The 18,954-nt window shown below is 52.2% G+C and overlaps 1 protein-coding gene across 1 annotated transcript; it reads left to right on the top strand.

The window, feature by feature from the left end:
- The first annotated feature begins 11,319 nt into the window (after positions 1-11,319).
- On the top strand, positions 11,320-14,053 carry LOC132321482 (olfactory receptor 14C36-like). Its single transcript, XM_059834973.1, has 2 exons — positions 11,320-12,295; positions 13,902-14,053. The coding sequence occupies exons 1-2, from the start codon at positions 11,326-11,328 to the stop codon at positions 14,051-14,053; spliced, it is 1,122 nt and encodes a 373-aa protein (XP_059690956.1). The 5' UTR covers positions 11,320-11,325.
- Positions 14,054-18,954: the final 4,901 nt, after the last annotated feature.

Raw genomic sequence — 18,954 nt, forward strand, 5'->3', positions numbered from 1 at the left:
GAGAAGGAAAGCAAGGAAAAGTTTCATAAACATTAAAACGCACTCCTCAGCCACACGTAAAGTACAAGCTAGGTCTCATGAGGCTGACTTTCGACAAGGGATAATCTCATGAGAAATGCTTTAGATAGGGAGATACAAAAAAGTAAATATCAACATAATTAAAGAGTTGGCTCTTAAAGAGAGACAATAAGACTACTGAAGGACAGGCCGGCTTTTAGTCCCTGAAGCTCAAAGCAGCAGCATAGGTGAGAGGTACCAGAACGAACAAAGAGAAAGGGAAGGAGAAAACTGGAGAATAATGGAAAGGGCCTTTGCCCAGGCAGTCTGCATCTGAAACGACGACTTTAGAAATGGTCTTTGTATCAGGGCAGGGGAAAGTCTATGAAAGATCAGAGAAATGAAAGACAGCGTAGGACAGGCAGAAGAGTGGTATTGAAGTTACAGGGGAAGGTCAGCATTTCCTTGGAATATGACTTTTGAGAGGTCATGGGATTGGTAGAGGTCTCTTGTGAGTGAGGACAAAGCAATGGTGCACCCCTCTTGGAAAGAAGGCCAAAAGTGCACCCCAGGGAACCCCAGGCTGTACAAGCTCACTTTACAGAATCACAGAATCACAGAATCACTAAGGTTGGAAAAGACCTGTAAGATCATCAAGTCCAACCATCAACCTACAAACCCCACCATGCCCATTAAACCATGTCTCACAATGCCTCGTCCACACGTTCCTTGAAAACCTCCAAGGATGGTGACTCCAGCACTTCCCTGGGCAGCTTATTCCATTGCCTTACCACTCTCTCAGTAAAGAAATTTTTTCTAATATCTAGTCTAAACCTCCCCTGGTGCAACTTGAGGCCATTTCCTCTTGTCCTGTCACTAGTCACTTGGGAGAAGAGGCCAACACCCACCTCTCTGAAACCCCCTTTCAGGTAATTGTAGAGAGCGATGAGGTCTCCCCTCAGCCTCCTCTTCTGCAGACTGAACAACCCCAGTTCCCTCAGCCGCTCCTCATAAGACTTCTGCTCCAGACACCTCAGGAGCTTTCTCGCCCTTCTCTGGACACACTCCAGCACCTCAATGTCCTTCTTGTATTGAGGGGCCCAAAACTGAACACAGTATTCAAGGTACGGCCTCACCAGCGCCGAGTACAGGTGTACTCGTTTGGTGAGGAGTGTGCCATCAGTTAGAGGCCTCTTGGGTGACATTTCTGGCACCTTGAAAGAGAAGAATTTGTCCAAAAGCAGTCAGCATGGACTCACCAAGGGTGAATCATGCCTCACCGACTTGATTGCCTTCATGATGAAGTAGCTGCATTTGTGCATGAGGGGAGAACAGTAGATGTTGTTTACCTCAGCTTAAGCAAGACTTGTGGCATGGTCTCCCTCAATATTCTTCTACCCAAGTTAGGTTCTTACAGTCTGGATGGGTTGACAAACAGATGGGTGAAGCACCAGTTGGATGATCAGGCTGGGAGAGCAGGGGTCATAGTCTACCTGGAGGCTAATGGGACATACTGGGGCATGTGGGGCAGCACAGGGGACTCTGCTGAGACCTGGGCAGTTTAATACGTGTAGCTATGACTTGGAGGAGGCAACTCTCACCTTGTTTGTCGATGACCCTAAATTGGGAGGACCATTGCTGTGCCCTAGGGATGCCATAGAGGGGAAACTGGAGAGGTGGGAGGACCGTCCTGTCAGAACCTTCATGGGATAGAAGGCGGCCAAATGGCAGGTCCTGCACCTGGGACAGACTAACGCCCTGCAGTGGTAGGGGCTGAGGACTGCCTGGCTGGGGATCAGCTCTGCGTAAATGGCCCTGGTGGTGCTGGAGGACAGAAAGCAAATTAGAACATCTGTACACTACCATGTAAATTTCTGGGCCTCATGTGTGGCAGGGGAGGAGGGAGTGAGCGGCTGTCTGGCTGCTGGGCTATTGGCCAGAAATAACCCATTACAGCAAGGAACATGTTGATAGCCGGGAGCGAGTTCAGAGGAAGACCGCCAAGATGCTCAGGGGCTTGAGGACTTACATTGGAGGAGGAACTGAGGGACAAGTCCTTGTTCAGCCTGGAGAAGGGAAGGCCTCAGGAATATCAGCCTGCCAGTCACTGTGGGTATGTTTTCAGGGAGATGGAACCAGTCTTGTCACCGTGACCTTTGGCAGGAGGATAATCAACAATAGTCAAGTGTTGAAATAAGGACTAGTCAGGCTGGAGATAAGGAAAAACATTTTCTCCATGAGGGCATCCAAGCATCAGAGCAGGTTTCCCAGAGACATTGTGCCATCTCTGTCCTTGGATGCTTTCAGCCTCCACTGGATAAAGCCTTAAGCAACGTGGTCTGACTCCATAGCTGCTTCTGCCATGAGAAGGAGGTCAGAGCAGAGACCCCCTGGAGTCCCATTCAGAAGAGTGGAAAACTAAATGATGCTGCAGTTCCTTCCCCTCTGGGTCTTTCCTTGATGAGAGTCAGGAAAGTTTTCACTTCCCCATTACCACCATGGAAGTAAGTCAGATGTTAGTATGGTCAGATCAGCTGGAGCTTGCTTATCCGCTTCCAGGCAGTGTTGCTCAGATGCAGGGCTGCTTGACAGGTATCTCTCAAGCAGCCCTGATCATTCCCTTTGCTTCACCTTTCATTCCCCTTTCACTCTTTTCCCACCTCTCAAGCCCTACTCTTCAATCATCCTTATCCCCTCCCATGTAAAAAGCCAACTCGTTTTCACCATTTCCCCACTGGCCCTGCCTTGGCTTCACTTTGGACCCTCCTTTGGTGGTTCTGAGATGGTTACCACCGTACTTTCTACCTTGGTTAGCAGCTCCATTACACTAGCAGTCTTCTTGTCATCTGTAGTGTTCTGATCTTGTTGGAGGCACCACGACTCAGGATGACCATTGGCACACGTGCTTTAACAGCTGGACTGTTGGAGCTTCAGTCCAGAGAGACCTTGACACACCTGGAGATTTGGCCATGTCCTGGACCAAGCTGGGGTGGAGTTAACTTTCCCCATAGCAGCCCTCATGGTGCTCAGCTTTGTATTTGTAGCCGGAGTGCTGTTGCTACCACACCGCTGTTTTGGCTCTTGCTTAGCAGTGCTGGTACAGCGTCAAGGCTACCTCTCCAACCTCCCTCCCCTGCAAAGGCCTGGGGAGGTGGGCAAGGGCTTGGGAGGGGACAGAAAGTGTTTTGGGTGCTCTTGGGATGTGTCCTTCACACAATGATGTGTTTTGCATCGGTCTAAGGCTATCCACTGTGGAAAGTGGACTTATGAGGAGGTAAGACGGCCTTAATATACAGGTGAGGAATGTCTTCTATGTTGTATTGAACTATGTCTACCTTTGGTTTTGTTTGTTGGCAAGTAAGAAACTTCCTTCTGTGCCTGTGTGCAGCTCGTTCTCCAGGTGAAACAGTGGGAACTGGTGCCAAGGGGCTGAAACATGCAGCTGCAGGCTTTAGTTGAGAAGACTCTGTTTGTACAGCACTGCTGTAAGGCGCACGTGGTTGAAGATAGAAATGGTGGAGTTGGTGGAAGGTACCAAGACTGCCCATATAGTTTCTGCCATAAAGGGTAGTGACTTCCATATATATTCCTCCTCAGTTAGGATATGCTCTCTTTCAAAATCAGTTGCAGATTGCTGCTGTCACTTAAGGTTTATGCAGAAAAATAAAGGGAAGTGCGAAAAGAATAAATTCTTTCTTCCTGTTGGTGAATGATGAACTCTTTTCACTTTGAATACACTCCTGAAACCTCTCAAATGAACCACATAAAACCAGAAAATCAGGAAAATTGGCTTGTTAGGGTGTTTTTCATGTTCGAGTGCCCTCTGGAGCCAAGTTCCTGAACTGCATATCCTGAAAGATTGAACAGGCCTCTGGAGAAGGAAAAGCAGAAGCAAACCTCCAGGTTTCTGAGGGGGTTAGTGAGCCCCGCCAAGCGCCATCACTGCAGAGACCACAGAGGGAACGCTGGACAAGGTGACCATCCCTGGGGGCTGGTGAAAGAGGAAGTCAGAGGTGATGGATAAGAGGTGGCAAATGAAATGTGGGGGTGGCTCTGATGCCAAGCAGGCCCTTGATGTCTTTCTCTAAGGAGGATGACCTAGTCCTGACCCCCATCACCTTGCAAAAGGCATCCTGTCCCTCACTGGATGCTCAGGGCTCTTCCTATGAGCAGTGGGATGTGGGGTGCGCAATGACAAGTGCAGGACAGCGGTCACACAGCTCCCAGCCTCTATGAAGGATGAGGAGGCAAGAAAGCACTGGGGCTGTAAGGAAATGGTGACCTCCTTGGAAGAGGCAGAAGTGACAGCGAAGAGGACAAGGACCCCACTTGTGTTATTGAGAGGTCCCAGACCCACCAAGACTCTCAGCTGTCCCCACCGCAGGCTTTCCTACACTGTCCTATGCCTGTGCCTGTTTCCCAGCAGATTTAACCACCTACCATGACTTCCTGAATACAGTAATACAATAAATTCAGTAAGTTTGCAGATGATGGTGAAATAGGAGGAGGTCTGGATTTGATTGAGGGTGGAGAGGCCTTATAGAGAGAACTGGATAGACTGGAGAGCTGGGCAATCGCCAACCACATCAAATTTAACAGGAGCAAGAGCTGGATTCTCCACCTGGGATGCAGTAATCCGAGTTATACATACAAACTGGGGGAGGAGAGGCTGAAGAGCAGCCCTGCAGAAAGAGATCTGGGGTTTTTGGGTTCAGGGCAAATTGAATAGGAGTCAATAGTGTGCCATGGCAGTCAAAAGGGCCACCCGTGTCCTGGGGTGCATCAAGCACATCATCGCTAGCTGGTGGAGGGAGGTGATTGTCCCACTCCGCACTGCACTGGTACGGCCCCACCTCAAGTGCTGTGTGCCGTTTGGGGCACCTCAGTAGAAGAAGGACACCAAAGTGTTGGAGTGTCCAGGGAGGGGCAACCAAGGTGGTGAAAGGTCTCGAGGGCAAGACTTGGGAGCAGTGGCTGAGGTCACTTGATTTGTTCAGCTTGGAGAAGAGAAGGCTGAGGGGTGACCTCATCGCAGTCTACAACTTCCTCAAGGAGGCAGCGGAGAGGGAGATGCTGATCTCCCCTCTCTGGTGACCAGCGATAGGACCCGAGGAAATGGAATGGAGCTGTGTCAGGGGACGTTCAGATTGGACATGAGTAAAAGGTTCTTCACTGAGAGGGCTGTTAGTCATGGGAACAGGCTCCCGAGGGAAGTGCTCACGGTACCAAGCCTGTCAGAGTTCAAGGAGCGTCTTGAAAACATATGTCATGTGCTTTAGTTTTAAGTAGTCCTGGTGAGGATTAGGGAGTTGGACTCAATGATCCTTATGGGTCCCTTCCAACATTAGATATTCAATGATTCCTTGACTTCATCAGGTCAGTTCTGTCTTTTACATGCAGTTGTTGATCTTCAGAATGAGACTCATTCTATAGAAACGCTGTTGCTGGTACCAGTTGCAAAACCGATTGTCTGACTGCAGGATCTGCCCAATTCTTTTCAAACCTTTTCCCCTCAATAGCAGGATGGAGAAGAATACCATCTGCACCCTCCTGCCCTTGACCATCACACCCAGAGCAGCGTAGTCATGCTTGCTACTTTCCAGGTCTCCTAGGACAACATCAGTGGTTCTCGTGTGGAAGAGCAGAAGGGGTTAACATTCCAAGATCAGGACAAGCTTCCGCAGCCTCCCAGCAATACACCCCTTGATCAAGGACAGCTGACAGAGCTCCTTAGAAGCTGCTAGAGCTTGCCAGCAGCTTGTCAGAAGTCTACGTCTCCTCTGACTCTTCTTACTTGGCAGCCAAAGGCCCCTTGAATGTCCTCAGAGGGCTCCATGGATCTTCAAGACCCAGGTTCACTAAGGCTCTCAAAAAAGTCCCCAGGAGACATTGTCAGGACTCCATTCGGCCAAGAGCTGAGGAACTCGGGGTGATTCCAGTATTGATCCTGAAGTGAGCCCGAGGTTGGTCTAGAGGCATCCGAAGGTGCTTTCCAGCATGAATGGGTTTGTGATTCTGTCATCTCTCATAATAGCTACTGCAATTCTTGCAGTCATCAATTCCTCCTCTGCATCTGGATTAGCACCAAGCATGGTAACCCTAGAGCCACACCCTCTCAATGGTGTCAGGATGCCACTTAGGACTGAAACATTTTATGTTCAAAGTTTCATTGTGGATGACTCTTTGTTTTCAGACAGAACAGGCCCTTCTCACAGCCTGAAACACCTGTGCATTGCAACATGATGCCAAATGAGAGGGATGCAATCAGAAATTCATGACACGAGGGTAATGATGTTATAACATCTGAGGGGTCCTTGGGAAAGCCAGTAAAAACTCAAAATGCCCTAAAAATCTCAGACATGATTTGTAAGGTTGGCTTTGCCACTATGGCAGTCTGAGGGAGCTGGGTTTGTTCAGTGGGGAGAAGAGAAGGCTTTGGGGACACCTGGGGACAGCCTTTCCACACCTACCAGGAGATCACCAGGAAGAGGCAGCCAGGCTCTCCTTCCCTGTTGTGAATGATGGGAGGGTGAGGGCCAATGGACTTCACTTGAAACACCTGAGGAAAAGCTCTTTACCCATGAAGAGGGTCAAGCCCTGAGGCAGGTTGCCCAGAGAGGTTGTGCTCTGTCAATCCTTGGATGTTTTCAAGTCTCACACAAATAAAACTCTGAGCCACCTGGTGTGACTTGATAGCTGACCTTGCTGGGAGCAGCAGGTTGGCTCTCGTGCAGCATGAGGGACTGCCCATTTCCTTCCACCACAGGGCTTCCCTGAACCATGCTAGGGAAAGCACTCAGCTTCCCCATGACCATGGAGGTGAGCAAACCTAAGTTTGGTCAGATCATCTTTCTTGTCTCGTGCAAGTCACCACTGCTTACCTGGAGAGCTACTTGGCAGGTACCTCCAAACAGCCTCGATCATGTCCTTTGCTTCATCTTCTCTTTTCTTTTCCCCTCTTTTCCCCCATCAGAGCTCTGCCCTTTGGTCATCCTTACCTCCTCGCATACAAACAGCCCACCTGTGTTTGCTCTTCCCACACTGGTCTTGCCTTTGCTTGCTCTGTAGCTCTTTCTGAGATGGGCAGCATGGAGAATTCTATATTGGAAAGCAATTCCATTAAACTAATACCTCATTTTACCATTTGTAGTGCCCTGCAATGCATGCTGTTGTCTCTTGAGAGACACCACAATCAGGGTGAGCCATTTGCACAAACAGCTGACAAAACAGTGACTCAGTCCATGAGGACCTGGAGGATCTCTGGGATTCAGCCAACAGAAACCTCCTGAATTTACAAGGAGAAGCCACTAGTCCTGTATCGGAGGGGGAAGAATAACCCTGTACCTCAGGGCAGGCTGGTACCCAACTGGCTGAGCAGGGACCCAAAGCAGAAGGGCCTGGGCCCAACAAGGGATGCCGTATGACCCAGTAGCACGTGCTCACAAGAAGAAAGATCAGCTGTGTTAGGAATGATGTGTTCACCCAGACAGTGGGAGTTATCGTCCTCGTCGAGTGAGCACCGTTGTGGCCACATTTGGAGTAGTGTGTCCCTCTGTGGGGTTTCCTGCTCTAGGCAATTCGGGAGGAACTGGAGAGTGCCCAGAAGAGCTCTGCAGAGATGGGGGTCGGGGTCTAGTGCCCTCCTTGGGGGTGCTGAGGCACCTGGGTGTTTGTCTGGTGGGTTTAGACTGGACATGAGAGAAAGAAATGCCACCCCAAGGGCAGTGCTGTGATACAAGAGGCCACCCAGAGGGAGCCTGGGCCAGCCCAAGGCTTTGTGTTTCAAGGAACAGCCAGGGATGGCGGAGAGAAATCAGTAAAGGCAGTGAGATACTCAGGTGAGAACAAGAGGATGGAGTGTCCACAGCCTTCAAGGAAACAGGGCCAGGCGTACACACCATAGGACAGCCTTGGGTGGAGACGGTCGAGGGAGCTGGCAATGCCGAAAGCCCCCAACAGAGCTGACGTCCTCCTCCCCTTGGCTGTGGCTGTTGCCTGTGCCAGCCAGGGCCTTCCAGTAGGAACTTCATCGTTACAGCAGGAGGGCCTCATGGACTCCTCTTCCCTACCCAGGAGCCTGGCTAGTTTCAAACCGTGTTTTTGCACTTGCTCAGGGATCTTCCTGGGGATGTGTGATGGAGGGATGTTCCTTGACCACACTGCCCCAGGAAAAGCCCCGAGCAACGTGTCAGGGAAAATCGCATTCTCTGGGAATGTGTTGTGTATGTGACACATTGCCCCAAGCAATGTGTGAGGCACCAAATCGCATTCTCTGTGATGCCGACTGGGGTGTCTGTCATGCACCCACCCTGAATGGGAATTGCTTTCCTGTTGGTCCTGTGATCTTCTTGCCAGCCCTGGCATCTCATGTAGCTCTGTGGGCCTGGATTTGAACCTTACATTGAGCAGCTGCCTTGAATTCTGTACCACAATGTGGGGATGAACACGAGACAGCTGCCAATACAGTCAGTGAAGATCAAATAAACCCAACACGTGGAGGAGAGGAAGAAAGAGACGGAGCTCTCCCTGTGGCATACGACTCCATTCCATCCTATGAATGTCTCTATAGGCTGAACTGAACATAATGAGTAGGGACAGGTTCAGTTGCCCTTAATTTGGGCAGCAGCTGTCCTTTCAGTTGGCCAAAGGAAATTCCCAAGAGCCTCCAAGAAGATGCCCCAGATGTTGGCCTGTCTCTACATCAGCCTGCACGTACCTTCAATCTGTCTGTATTACTGGCACATATCTTTGACCACCTCTGGCACCTCAGATGTCACCAGACAACTGCATCTGAACAGCTCACTCCTGGCCTCCAGCTCCATTAATTACCATGGGAGCTGAGAGCAGGAGCTCACATGCAGGTGCCTATTGTGTGTCCACCTGAAGGGGGGCAGGAGGAATCCCACCTGCTGTGGGTCTGTGGTGTGCATGGGAGGGAGCTGAGTGCCCTTCCAGCCCCAGCACTCCAAACCCAGGATGAGATGCCTTGTCGGGCTCAGCTGCATCCCTTCCCTCAGCAGGGGTAAAGGAGATCCCTGCCTGTCCCTGTCTGGCTGTCCTGTCTAAAGATGGGCCAAGAAAAGTTGATATTTAGGTGTGAGTCTGTCTCTCAGCAGGGAAATGACAGTTCTGGAAAGGAGTGTCTCTCCCCAGCTGCGGGAGGGAACCTCAGTGATTGCTCCAGCCTGTTTCACAGCAGGTTCCCCTGGAGCCCCAGGGACCCCTGGGGGGAGCCCCGAGGGGCAGAGAAAGTGCCGCCTTGGGCTGCTCCTCTGCTGCTGAGCTGGGCCGGGCTCCTGGGATGGAGGGAGCTCATGGCAAGCAGGCAGCACTGCCGAGAGACAGCTCTGCCCAGGAGCAGCTCCTCTGCAGAGCGCAGCAGGGCTGAGGGCACTGCCTGCAGGCACCGAGGGGAGAGGATCAAGGCAGAGAGAGGTTAAAGGCAGTCTGGGGTGGGAGGACAGAGGCGAGCTCACTGGAGGAGAAATCTTCACAGCCCTTGACATGGTAAGTCTCTGGCTGCAGGGCAATTTAGGTACAGTTCACGGGCTGATCTCCTAATGATGGCACATCCCACAAACTATGAGAGCTTTCAGGAAGAAGTGCCGCAGGTTCTCCAGTGTAGAGGAGGAGGAGGTGCTCCAGAGCAGGGCTTCCCTGCTGCACCATCAGCAGGACAGGGCATGAGGGCTGCCTTCTGCCAGGGACGGCTGCCGGGTGTGAAGGTGGGTGTGCAACCAGGGGTGCCCAGGGCTGTCCTTCCGAGCAGGGTCCCTGCACCCCCGGGGCTGGGTGCTGGGGCAGGGACTCTGCCGCCTGCCAGGGTCAGCACTCAGCCTGCCCGGGGAGCTCCCCACGGCGCTGTGGGGAGAAGCTGGGGGTGGAAGGGGAGACCAGTGCAATGGCAGGTTCCTTCTGCTGTTGAGAGGGTGCTGTGTGGGTCAGGGCTGCTCACAGCTCCACATCACTGCAGGATCTTCCCAGGAGACTTTTCAGAAGCACAGCAAGGCAGGGGCTGCCTGAAAGGGAAGGATCCTGGTCTTTCACTCTTCTCCTCTGGGTTGTCTGGGTGGGCAATGGCACATAGAAATTAATCTCTCATTTCCGGAGGAGGCACTGAAATTCCAAGTCTGTTCCTCTTACAGGTGAATAAAGCGGGGAGTATTGGAAATCACCATGCCGTGGTTACAGACAGCATCAGTGTCACTTTTCCAGCCTCGCCAGGGCTGGTCTGATGTTCCCCTCAGAGCCTGCACACCCAGAGATGCCCCTGGGCAGTGTCCTGCTGCAGGGAGGGCTCTGCAGGGCAGAGCTGAGCAGGCAGCGGGTGGGATGGGCTCTGTGAGCACTGCCAGGGAGGAGACACAGGGGACAGAGAACCAGCTCCTGGCAGGGACAGCTGCAGGCAGCAGAGACAGGGACGGGGTTGGGAGGACACTGCAAACAAGCACAGGGGGAGGGTGCGCTCAGGCAGCTCTCTTTCTGTGTTTCCCTGCAGATGTCTGCTGGGCACTGTCTGCGGGGCAATGAGCTGACTCTCTCTGTAGAACCTCCCATCTGAGGGACCCCCGAGTCTCTGCTTTGCCTGTCCTGCAGGGCTTGCAAGCTGCCCCCCAGAAAGGCGCAGCTCTGCTGTGGGATCCTCGGGAGTGCGGAGCCTTTCCTTGGGGGTCGGCACTCTCCTCGCAGAGTCAGTTGCTTCTCTCTGGGAGGGGTCGTGTCCTGCCATCTCCATCACACCTCCACCTCTGGGCTGGGCTGGAGAAGAGTTTGCAGAGCTGTTCATTGAAACAGGACTCCTCTGGTCTCATCAGAGTCCAGGTTTAGGGTTTTTTTTAAAAGATTAATTTGTGTGTGAAGTCGTCTTCAAGGTGGCAAAATGAAAACACAGGGCAGATGGGAAAAGGGCTGATGGACACTGCAGCTCTGTGAAAAAACACAGACAAAGTTATAAGAAAGTCATGCTGAGCCTCTCTTTCACAGCCCACGTCCTTCCCAGCCATGAGTGCAGATATTGAAATTTTCTATGAAAGATGGATTACATCTGACATCCCCTGTGAACATCGGAGCTGTCACAATCCAGCTCCCATGTACCCACTGCAGCAGATCAAAGCTGACTCCTCAGCAGCAGAAGGGCAGAGCTCCTGCTCCTCACAGCACACTCAGCCAGCACAAACTAGAGAAAGGAAATGCATTCCAAATGGTGGGGGGGGGGGGGGGGGGGGCGGAATTCTGTGAAAATTGGAGTGGCTTTTCTCAGAGAAATCTGTCCTAATTTTTCCTGTCTTTTCATTTTTTGGACAGAGCCCCCAGACCAAGAAACAGCAAATGTCCAACAGCAGCTCCATCACCCAGTTCCTCCTCCTGGCATTCGCAGACACGCGGGAGCTGCAGCTCTTGCACTTCTGCCTCTTCCTGGGCATCTACCTGGCTGCCCTCCTGGGCAATGGCCTCATCATCACCGCCATAGCCTGCGACCACCACCTCCACAGCCCCATGTACTTCTTCCTCCTCAACCTCTCCCTCCTCGACCTGGGCTCCATCTCCACCACTGTCCCCAAAGCCATGGCCAATTCCCTCTGGGACACCAGGGCCATATCCTTTGCAGGATGTGCTGCTCAGCTCTTTCTGTTCGTCTTTTTCATTTCAGCAGAGTTTTACCTTCTCACCATCATGGCCTATGACCGCTACATTGCCATCTGCAAACCCCTGCACTATGGGACCCTCCTGGGCAGCAGAGCTTGTGTCCACATGGCAGCAGCTGCCTGGGGCAGTGGGTTGCTCAATGCTGTGCTGCACACAGTCAATACATTTTCACTACCACTCTGCCAAGGCAATGCCTTGGACCAGTTCTTCTGTGAAATCCCACAGATCCTCAAGCTCTCCTGCTCAGACGCCTACCTCAGGGAGGTTGGGTTTATTGTGGTTAGTGTTTCTTTTGGTTTTGGGTGTTTTGTTTTCATTGTGCTGTCCTATGTGCAGATCTTGAGGGCTGTGCTGAGGATCCCCTCTGAGCAGGGACGGCACAAAGCCTTTTCCACGTGCCTCCCTCACCTGGCTGTGGTCTCCCTGTTCCTCAGCACTATCATGTTTGCCCACCTAAAGCCCCCCTCCATCTCCTCCCCATCCCTGGACCTGGTGGTGTCATTTCTGTACTCGGTGGTTCCTCCAGCAGTGAACCCCCTCATCTACAGCATGAGGAACCAGGAGCTCAAGGATGCCCTAAGAAAACTGATGACTGGTTGCTTTTCCCAAGCGGCAATGAACTGCCCATCGTTTTCCTCATGTCTCTTGTCACGTAACTCGTTACATGCCCAGACTCTCTTTGGGAGGTTGTTTAGTTTGGTTTCGTTGGTTTTTAGCTTTTCTTGGTTGTATTAATGCTGTCCACAAAAAGGAAGTCATTCTTCATCCTATTTCTATTTCAGTATCTGCCTGTCCTATGTGACCCAGAGACTTTGTATAAATGGGGAGCTGTTTGTTTAAACAAAATAAAGGACCCTGCTCCGGGTGGTTTGTCTGAGATCTTCTCTGGAGCCATGGGGCAGGACTGTGTGCTGAGGTGAAGGGGGCAGTAGGCACCCGGAGCTGGGTCTGCCTCCCAGCATGACCAGCATGACCCTGTGGAGTCACCCCATGGCCCTGGGCTCCACAGCCTGCTTGATCTTCAGAGCAACACCGCCAGCTCAGAGGCTGTGGGGAGCCTGTGGAGAGCGTGCAGGGGTGGCTGGTCAGTGCGAGGAGAAGAGCAGGGCACTGTGTGTGTGCAGGGGAGACATGGAAAGAGAAACCCTTTGCTGAGGGTGGCAGCTGGGGGCAGGCTGCCCTGTCCCTGGGGCAAAAGGCCCTTCCTGAGCATCCCCTGGGCCAATTCTCTCATGCCGTCCTGGGGAGCAAGTTTGGCACCTGGGGCTGCAAGCTGCCTGCAGCGCAGATCTCCTCAGGGTGCCGGCTGGATGGACATTCTCACTGGCCTCCATTTCCTGCTGTGGGACCAGTCCCACCAGGGCTGCTCTGCTGGGCTTGGCTGGGGAGAGGGCAGGGAGGTGGCAAGATTCAGAGAGGGGCTGGGATGGCTGGGATGGCAACTGCCCCGGAGAGGAGAACTCCAGTGAACAGCTCAAGTGTGGGAGTGGGCAGGGTGGGGGCACACAGCAGGGTCCTCGCACAGCCGGGCTCCTGCGAGAGACATGGAGGACCAGCAGAGCAGGGTCTGGCCTGTGCCCGTGTTCGCTGGACACCCCGGGCAGCTGCCCCAGGGCAGTCGTCACACACCAGCCAATAACCACCACCATGTCCAGCACTGGCCTCTCAGCCCAGCTCGGAGAGCTTGCTTGTCCCTCCACAGAGGGACACCGAATGACCAGGTCAGAAGTCCAGGTTTGCATTGTACAGACGAGACGTAAGCATGCACATGGTGGGCATGTGGGGAGATGAACCCGAGTGAGCACAAATGCCATCAGCTCTTCCTGGGGGTGCCATGAAGGCCTGTGGGACAGACAGTGTCTCGAGGTCACTTCTCACTTCGAGAGTAACATCCCCTGGGAAAGCACCTGGATGCAGCACTGGGATGTGCTTCATTGAACGGACGTCCCCGTGTCCATTCCTCATGCCGTGGAGCATCTCAGACGAGTGCAGAGCAGGGCGATACACCACAGGTCTGAGGTGCCTCCCAGCCTCTGGGAGCAGCAGCAGGAGGTCAGAGAGACACTGTGACTGCTGCAGTGCACTGCCTCTGCACGTGCAAGGCAAGGACTCCACTCTCTGATCACCCATGTGTGTACGAGGAGTGCACGAGACCAGCTGAGACATGGGCACCTCGCAGAGCTCCGACATTTCTGTGTGTGACTCCAAGAACAAATTTCCATTTTCCCAGCTACATTCATCTCAGCTGCCTTGGACAGGCTCATTGCAAGTGCTCCTGACTGCTACGTCACCCTTGCCTGTGATTCTGGATTGTGACCTCAAAAGTGCCGGAGCAATCATGGAGGTTCTGTGGTCCTTGGAAAAAGCAGACATCAAACCCCTCTTCAAGAAGGGCAGGGATGAGGATTGACAGAATTGCAAGTGGCCTGCCTGCCTCAGACTCTAGGAGGACATGGGGCAAGTTGTCCTGCAGCCATCTCCAGGCCCTTGAAGGACAAGAAAGGCATTGCTGAAGCAGAATGGTTAGGGGAAACGAGGGCACGTTGTGTACCTGGCCTTTTGCAAGGCCTTTGACATCATCTCCCAGAGTCTCCTTAGAGCCGGACTGATGCTGTCGAGGCTGAAGAAGTGGATGGTAGGGTGGGTGGGAAGTTGGCTGGGTGGTGAGGCCCAAATGTCATCAGCAGTACAAAGTCTTTTTAGAAGCCAGTCATACCCAGAATCCCTCAGTGATTAGCATTTGGGCCAACACTCTTGAATGTCCTTATTATCCCCCCACATGGTGGAGCCCCATCCAGGAAGAGGGCATGGATATGGGTTGGCATGTGCCTTCTGCCTGAGTACCTGATGGGACAGCAGCAGGCATAGGGCTTGTTTGTGCCTATCCAAGAAGCTGAAAGGCCAGGAAAAGTTACATGGTTTAGAAGATCACAGTGAGGTCACTTTTGTCAGCTCAGGTGAAAGGCCACAAGAAGGCTGATGAGTTAGGTCGCCTGCTTGGAGGGTGCTTTCTGAGAATTTTGAGCTTTCCTTGGAGGTGGGAAAAAGCAGGAGAGAGAAAAGCTGCTACAAAGTGCAGCTTGGAAAGTGGAGCCTGGACATGAGGAAGAAGAAATGTCACTCGAAGGGTAGAGCTGTGGTGCAAGAGGTCACCAAGTGAGAGTTGGTGATCAGACCATGGCTTTGTGTTTCAACGAACGGCTGGTGAGGGTGGGGAGACGTCAGTGAAGGCAGAGAAATGTCCAGGGGAGAGCAAGGTGAAGAAGCAAGATGGATGTCTACAGCCTGCAGGAAAACAGGGGCAGGTGTGGGACAGCCTGCGATGGAAACTGCCAAGGGCGCTGGCCAGGCTGGAAGACACGAACAGAACCCAGGTCTTTGTCCTCTGGGCTATGGCAGTTGTCTGTGCCACCAAGGGCTGTGAGAAGACATGTTGTCCTCATGGCACTGGAGCCTCATTTCCTCCTTGCAACCCCATGGGGAAGCTGGGGGTGTTGTTCCATTGTCCTGCACTGGGCATTGCAGACCCCACATCCACTGCCCCAGGAATGGCCCTGACCCACGTGTGAGGGACAGGATCCCCCTTCCCATGGGCTGGGGGTCAGGGCTTGGCCTTTGTGCTCCATGTAACAATCCAAGGGCTTTGTCAGCGTCAGAGCCACCTGCACAGTGCCTTTGCCTACCTGCAATCACAGCCTCCAATTATCGGCTCTAACGAGTCCCTGGGGAGGCTTTGTCAGTAATGGCCCTCAGTGGGGCCCAGTAATGCTTCAGAGTATTTTAGGTTTGTCTTCTGCCTTTGTCTCCTTGAGGGGATTGTTCAGTCTCTTCTCAGTACCTGAGGCTCCTGGACTCAGCACTACATACACCATGGGGCTCATTAAAATGCAGAAAGCGCTAACGAGCTATGCCTCTTCTATAGTTTTCTTCAGGTCTTCAACATTTGTATAGCCAATTAGAGAGGTAGGTACCTACCCTGAAGTAGCATAGCTAGCTCATCCTTTTCAATGAGCAATCTGAAGATGTGATCGGAGAATTCTCCAGTTGATATGGATGCAGAGTGTCTCCTAAAGAGGTGTGGACAGGTAGGAAAAGCAGTCCCTTGAGGCCAGACACGGTATGGACAGCCTTGCTCCTCACCTCTCCAACCCTGCCATTGCTCTCGTTGGCCACCAGGGACTTGCATCACTTTTCTTTACATCAGACTTCTCCACCAAAGTCTGCAGCTGAATATTACAGCTGCTTTGCAGCAATTCATACCTGCTCTCCGTGGAGAACTGCCATGGAAACAGGGTTTTTTATTTGGGGGAAAGAAAAAAGAAGAAAAAGTAAAACACAAGAGAGCTTAATCCACAATAAACACACACTTCTCAGCTGTATGGTTATTTTTAGCAGCTTCCAACGAGGTTCACCACCCCAGTTGAAGAGTTGCCTATAGGGACTATGAGGGAGAGTACTGAAAGACAATGATGCTTTACCTCCCTGGAGCTCAAAGCAGGGTCATAGGTGAGAGGGATCTGAATGATCAAAGAGTAAGAGGCGGAAAACCCTGGAGAACAGTGGAAAGTGCGTATGTCCAGATCGTTTTCTGAAGAGATGACTTCCGACGTGGGGAGTTTGATCAGGACAGGTAGAAACACCTGGAAGGTTAGGGAGATTAAATATGCAGCATGATAGACAGAGTAGTGGCAATGCAAGCACAGGGCAAGATCAGGATTTCTTCTCCCGCAATAAATACACAGTCTCAAAAGTCCCATTTTGGCAGGATGGAAAATACAGTGACATTTTATTGAAAGTACTGAAACATTGCAGCTGGTAAAAAGATGCTGGAGTTTTTTTCTTTCTTTTTATAAAGTATTGAGAGCAGTTCCCAGGTTTTCAGGCAGAGCTCCGGGGTCTGACCATAAGCAGCCAGTGCCACCTCGAGAGCTGTATCTGAGGTACTTGCCGGGGCATGTAAAGGACGACTTCCCCTCCTTGCCCAGACCTATGGCCTTACCAGTACCAGAGCCCCAAGACGCCACAGTTTCTCCAGGCAATGCTTTGGACCTCCTGCTCCCTCCAGGAGTCAAGTCCCAGAGCCCCGGCACTCTCTGGCATGCAGTCCAGACTTAAGGTCTCTCTGGTACCTCCTTCCCAGGCCCCTTATCCTACTCACTGGCTACTCCAGCCTGATGTTGGCTAGCAGTTACACACACTGACACGCACATCCACATGATATGCAGGCACTTGGGTCTCTCCAGTTGATGCCCCACAGGCACGTGAGCCCCTCTGACTTGTGGTCCCCCCTCCAGGGGCTGGCACTCACACCTCCACACGCACAAAGGGCACAGATCCCCCTCACCCCAGCAAGTAGTGAAATGGAGTTTAATACAAAGGCAGGACAGGCTGGGGCCATCAGTTGCAGGGCATGGCCGGACAAGTGTACTTACCAGCAACCTCCTTCATCGTGACCAGTTATTTTTAGCCCTATTTCATCCCCAAACAACCTCAAGTCCTCCCTTTCCCTGCCATCGGTCCTTTCCTCGAAATCCCATTGGAAGTCTTCATTACGTGAAATAGGAACCGGGTTTGCAGTTCCACTTTCAAGAAGACAAAGACAAAAAGTATGAGTAAAAGCATGAGCATTCAATTGCAGTAGCTGAATCTACTCATGACCCCTCCAGTAAGGGGAAGCCCCGGGACCTGGCAGGGGAGCAGCAGGGGATTACCAGGCACAGCCGAGTGTCTGCCCATGGTCAAGGCTTCAGCAAGGGGTCGGTCACAAAGGGTTTTTTCTAGGAAGCGGGGAGGATAGGCTGTGCATACACACCGTGAACTATGATATGTTCTCTAGCTGTGTGGAGTCAACAAGATGTGTCCACTTTAGCAAGTGTCTTTGCCTCATAAGCGCAAGCTCGCTAAATTTCTGGCCATGTAGTATCTGCAATGGCATCAGCATCTTCAAGGGGGTCTCCATCAGTAAGTTGCATCTGAAATTGGACTTGCATCTTCAATGCCATCTGCTGTGGTATCTGCAGCTGCAGTGGTGTCTGACACAGACCGGTGATGTCTGTAATGGTATCTGCATCTGCCATGGCATCTCCAGTGGCATCGATGCCAGTACCTTCAAAGGAATCTTCAAAGGCACCTGCATCTCCAATGGTGTCTGCATCTGCAATGGTATCTGCAATGGAACTGCATCCTCAATAGCATCTCCATCAGCAATTGCATCTGAAACTGTATTTCCATCTGCAGTGGCATCTGCACCAGCATTGGCAATGTTATCCACAATGGTATCTCCGTCCGCAGTGATGGCTGCATTGGAGAGCTGTAGCTGACAGGACAGTTGCACACCCACCATTCCGGATGCAGATACCTTTGCAGATGCCGTGGCAGATTCTTTCCCACTGCAGATGCAGAGGCCATTGCAGATACTGATCCCGTTGCAGATATCCATAGCATCACACACCCCCATGCAGATACCAACACCATTACAGATGCACACACAGCACAGCGGGCATTATCCCCCCTCCTCAGCACCGCTCAGAACACATATACACAACACCGCGCTGCGTACGGGGTCTCAGGAAGAAGTGACCTCTTGCTGGCCTCTGTCCTCTACTGGCCTCTGACTCTGGTTCCCACAGGCCCTGCCCTCCTCCTGCCTCCCCAAGGGGCCAAGGAGCTCAGAACTGGGAGAAAGCGGGCACAACGCTGCTAAAGAAACCTTCTGCTGGGGATAAGCAAGTTGAGTCCTGCATGGAAAGGAGGCACGGTCATCTCTGTGAGGGCAAAAATACCCTACTGACCACTGCAACAGCCTCACTCACAGCCAATACTGCATTTGGTGGACAGGGACAAAAGAAATCCATTCACTGCCTCCAACACGGAAACAGCTTCAACATGGACCTGACTAGAGTTTTCCCCACCCTCTTGCAGAAGGGGATAAGGAGCCACCAAGAAAATCACAGAATCACAGAATGAGAGGGGTTGCAAGGGACCTCTGGAGATCATCTAGTCCAACCCCCCCACCAGAGGAGGTTCACCTACAGCAGATTGCACAGGAATGCTTCCACGTGAGTTTTGAATATCTCCAGAGAAGAAGACTCCAAAACCTCTCTGGGCAGATTGTTCCAGGGCTCTGACACCCTCAAAGGAAAGAAGTTCCTCCTCATGTTAAGATGGAACTTCCTATGACCATGTTTGTTCCCACTACCTCTTGACCTGTCACTGGGCACCACTGAAAAAAGACTGGCCCCATCCTCCTGGCACCCACCCCTTAACTATTTCTAAGCATTGATAAGATCCCCCTCAGTCTTCTCTTCTCCA

This window comes from Gavia stellata, unplaced genomic scaffold, assembly GCF_030936135.1.
Source record: "Gavia stellata isolate bGavSte3 unplaced genomic scaffold, bGavSte3.hap2 HAP2_SCAFFOLD_42, whole genome shotgun sequence".
NCBI lineage: Eukaryota > Metazoa > Chordata > Aves > Gaviiformes > Gaviidae > Gavia > Gavia stellata.